Genomic DNA, 5,098 nt, shown 5'->3' with positions numbered 1-5,098 from the left:
AATTTACGGAAATGATATACGAGGCATTTTCCGGTTTCAATGAATTTTTTCAGAGTTATGGCCCTTTTATGATTTTTTAAAGTTTGTCCTGACTACTTCTCTTATACTACTAATTCAATTTAAATGAAACTTTACAGGAACGATCAGCACCTTACTTTAAATACTTTGTATATTTAACGGGTTTTCTGGTTGTATGATTTTTGGCTGAGATATTGTCCTTGAATATAAAGGCGTTTTGGCCCGCTTATGATATTTGTGTCGCCTGCTTAACAGTAGCTGCTACATGTTATGAAATGATTTTTGTCAGACTTACGGTCCTATTATTATTGTATTTTTAAAGTTTGTCCGAACTACTTCTCTTCCATTACTAACGCACATGGTGTAATATTTATAACAATCATCGGTAAAAAAATCATTTTCACTTTTAAAAAAAGGCGTACAGTATAACATTAATTATTACATCAAAATATACATGTTTACAACATACATAAGCCATGTTTCCTCTTTTCAATAAATATAGAAAAAATCATGGTAATCAAATGTTTCTATTGCAGTTGATAAAATCGGTAATAAAATCTGATAAAGTGGTAAATTATTACTTTCTGTCAATATTAAGGACTTTAAAGTTAGCAACCTTGCCATTGTTGGCGACATAATATTTTTATCCAAGCAGATAGGAATGCATATTTGCAAACAGTAAAACATCTCCATTGAAACTATCCAATGGTAACTCCATATGATTCTTCATGCATGAATTTTGAATACAAGTATTATATGCTTCGTGCGTAATGGTGACGCATGAATTCGGAAAAAAATGCGTTTTTGAGGTTTTCTGAAAAATATTTACGCTGATACGCATGGTATCTGGGCCTCCGTCTTGTTTAAATCCACTGTAGATAATATTTTGGGTTCTTTATTGTTGTGTTTCGTTTATCCCTGCATAGGGGTAGTGCAGGGTACAGCATGGTACAGCAGTTGCTTGAATAAAACATAAATATTAGTGATATAGTTGATTAGATTTGCGTAAAAGTGTTTTTAAAAGACTTTTTTTTATTATGTATTGTTAGTGTGATAGTACCACGTTCTATAGTGGCAAAACCGAGTATCACATTCCCAACAGTAGACAGTTTGTATTTGTATCGTATTTTCGTTTTCGTTTCTTGAAATTCTATTTTCGTTTTGATTAAACTGAAATCATTTTGGTTTGGTTTACAGCAAAAAGAGGTAAGCAAGTGATTTTAAATTTATTTAATTTTAATTCTAATCAGTACATGTCAATTCTTCTTCAAGGTATAGTTTATTATCAATTTGATTGAATTGATAGGCCCGATATGTTTAAATTATTAGGGATTATTATTTGCGTTGAAACATTAGTAAACAATGAGGACTGCGCAGTGCATATATTGACAGGTCGATACAAGACAACAGACAAAACATATTTGAGGTTAAAAACAAAAACTAAACTCATTATTACGGCCATGTTTAAAATCCACTTAAATGTTTCAAAATGAGATAATGTGTTAACAGCTGTGAATGAAGAATTATCTGTTCGAGGAAATTAATTAATCATATGAACGTAAAGTAAATGTGAAGAGAACATGCACAATATTCCATGTGATAAAGAACATTACAAGATAAATGAATGCAGTATGACAAATTCATACCAGTTAAACGCGGTTACTTTCTAGCATACTTGATAGCATACTCGCATAAAATGTACAATTTATTATATTAGAAAGCAGAAAGTACATATAATGTCATTTTTAGTACATTGTTATATTTCTAATCAATCGGAACATCTCGGCTATTATAATTACATCGAAGTTTGGCGGAAAGGGTTGAAAAGATTGCTTTTCAATATACTATTTTTCAAAAATATAAGGTTGACACAAAATCATTGCACATTTTGTTACGCTAAAGGTAAACAGTAGAGCTCTATTATATCAACCTAAATATAAACAGAGGACAGGAAGTTGTTATTAGTAATTTACAACGCACTAGGATACCGATTTTTCTCAAAAATAAACTAATCTATCAATACTTTAAAGATCTCGTACTTGAAAGTGTTGAAAGTCGGAACTCAAACTGATTGGTCTAGTTTAAATAAAAAAAACTTACTGGTCTAGTTTAAATAAAATATTATCAAATAATTATCATATTTGATTTCTATTAGCAAAATTTATGAGCTAACATTTTTACTTCCAGTAGAAATTATCATACAATAGGTTATAATAAAATAAACTTGAAAAAATATCACCCGAGCATTGATGCGAGGATTTCTTTTAGCTCATCTGAACTGGCTCAGGATGAGGATCGTTGAATGTACGTCGTCTGTCGTCCGTCCACATTGAAGTACGCAATATTTTCAGCTCAGTGTCCTTTAAATTGATCAGAAAAGTCGTTATGTTGATTTTTTTGGTCAAGATTGAATATGGTTCATATTGGGTCAAAAATTAGGCCACACAGCCCAAATATTGGATAATCCTTGTTAACGCTTTAAATGTAATATTTTCATTAAAAATATCCTGGAATTTTGTTAGCAATTATGGTTGTTCAGTTGATTTCTAGCTCAAATAAAAATATGGGTCATATATTGTCAAAAACTAGGTGGCAGTCCATATATGAATAAAACTGTGTTTACAGTTGCACTACTTCAGGTGCAGATAGTGACATTATGATATCAGTTTAAGATTACTACAGTTTATCTGCTTTTATTCATTGCTAACAATATTAATTTATAGCCTTAATAATCAGGTGAGCGATATAAAGGTCATCATTGCCCTCTTGATTTATTTTCTGTGTCATTAAATTCTAGAATAGTTTAATAGTTTGCCAAACCGTATTGCAAAGTGTTTAATAAAGTAAAGAAAAATTATATCTAGCTACAGCCTGTCTTTTGAAGAATTAAGTTTTCATACATTTTTTTTGTAGTTTCAATCTAACTAATATTTGTTGCTTGGATATCTTAATGTTTTACAAAAAAAGATAAACTGCAAATATAATCAAGATACTTACTTTAACATTATCATGGTAAATAATGGTAAACACATATTTGTAATTATTCAGAGGTACAATGACAGGAAAGTTAACGGACAAAGATATGGACCACCTAGAACAATGGATAGGCACAGGTCCTAAAACATTTACGCTTCTCTACGCCATTACAAGAGATGGATGTAATGCTACAACGTTCCATCAGAAATGTGATAATCAGGGACCTACAGTCACAGTGTTGTATAATCAACAAGGATCAGTGTATGGTGGTTTTGCTCCCGTCAGCTGGAATAGCAGCAACCAATGGATTAACAATACTTCTGCTTTTCTGTATCAGCTACGATTTAGTGGAAATGAGAAGTCCACAAAATTTCCAATAAAATCAGCAAATTATCAGAATGCTCTGTACTGTCATCAATCTTACGGTCCAACATTTGGTGGTGGTCATGACATCCACACTTTCTCAAGCACAGTGAACAGCTCAGGCACTTACTTTACTCTAAATGGTGGCATGAACTTTGGGCACACTTACGACACCCAGGGTTTAACTGCAACCAATATCAACAATGGCAATATGAACGTCACGGAGCTACAGGTCTACAAAGTTAGTGGTAAGTTCCACATTACAAGTGTATAAATCACTGGAGATATTAATCATTACTAAGAGAATAAGTTAAAATTTAATATTGTATTGATAAATAATTTCACAATAGATTTTCTGTTTGTCATCTGTTAGTTCTAGTCATGGGATCGAAAGAACTTGATATATTTTAAAGTGAAAGAAAACATCGAGATTGAAAGGTAGGTCTGATTTAACGTAAATGAATGTTGATGAATGTATTAGCTTAACTGTAAATATGTAGCTGAATCCTTAAAGAAATGGTTAACACAAGATCTGAAAGGCATTTTAACAGTTTTATACTAGTACTCATCTTAACTCAAACTCGACAACAATCAATATGATTTATGCATGTAATACTTAAAATAGGTAGAGATAAACTGTATTGTTTATGATGAATGACTTCACTACAATAAAATGGTATTCTAAATGTTTTGATCCAAAACATGATGTTATTTACCTATGATACAAATATAACTACTAGCAATAGTATATTTAATTTAATTTTACATCTTTTCAGATGGTCAAAGAGTCTCAAAATCAGAGCCTTGGCGAAAAACAAAAGCATGGAATGAAAAAGTATGTTACTATGTAAAATTTAGCTCTAACTTCATTATATAAGATATATACACCAAATCAATAATACATGTTTTATTTTAGAATATTTTAGATCATTCGTTTGGACGTCTATAAGGATTGCTTACAGGGATTAATTTACATTACAGGGCAAAGTAAAGCTTTTTTTTTTGGCTGGAAATAATCACGACTCCTGGTGGGACTTGATTCTAGAACATAACAAGTTTATATTCCTTCATTTACTTGAGGCAGTTCCAAATCTAAACAAAATGGCTGGGGTTGGCTTTAAGGTTAGAGGTCTTTCCTGTTTTGGAGTCATATGATTTAAAGAGTGATGGTGCACCGTTAAACCAAATATAAATAAATGAATAAATAAATAAAAAAAGGAAGGGATTTAAAGTCAATAAGATAAAATTTAGAAAATATGATACACATTGCAGTTTCTAGATGAGCTTACAGAGGATATAGTAGCTTTCAAACCTCTAGAAGATTTGAATGTCAAGGACGCAAGAATCTTGATGATCGGTCCAGTTGGAGCCGGCAAGTCAAGTTTCTATAACACTATCAACTCCATATTCAGAGGTCGTATAACACAGAGGGCAGGCAGTGGAAGTGCGGAACAAAGTTTAACGACAGCAGTAAGATTCTCTGAGAATTACACTAAATGTATATCATATGCATTTTTTTCTTCAAAATCTTACTTTGTACAGTCTTATAAGTGATATTATTTTTGTTTCTCCTAACTTTATATTTTTGGTGTTTTGTTTTACAGTTTCCAAAAAGTTACTCATTGACCATATAGTTGAATCATATTTTGTTTATAGCGATTTGATAAATATTTTCATTGGAAGTCGAAATAGACTTAAATCACTACATATTACGGAAGCCTTAATTGGGCACCGAATCGAA

General features: G+C 31.4%; 1 protein-coding gene across 1 annotated transcript; it reads left to right on the top strand.

Annotated features, from left to right (window-relative positions):
* Window positions 1–1,112: 1,112 nt before the first annotated feature.
* On the top strand, window positions 1,113–4,827 carry LOC132753710 (interferon-induced protein 44-like; the record flags this gene model as incomplete). The annotated part of the gene is given in 4 exon segments (XM_060744207.1): window positions 1,113–1,224; window positions 3,067–3,605; window positions 4,134–4,192; window positions 4,630–4,827. Coding segments are annotated over 3 exon segments (789 nt in total), but the record flags the coding sequence as incomplete, so codon positions are not given.
* Window positions 4,828–5,098: the final 271 nt, after the last annotated feature.

This window comes from Ruditapes philippinarum, unplaced genomic scaffold, assembly GCF_026571515.1.
Source record: "Ruditapes philippinarum isolate M1 unplaced genomic scaffold, ASM2657151v2 ctg26753_1_1_1_1, whole genome shotgun sequence".
Lineage (NCBI taxonomy): Eukaryota > Metazoa > Mollusca > Bivalvia > Venerida > Veneridae > Ruditapes > Ruditapes philippinarum.
The sequence above is the reverse complement of the archived record's forward strand: the minus strand, read 5'-3'. Positions and strand labels throughout refer to the sequence as shown.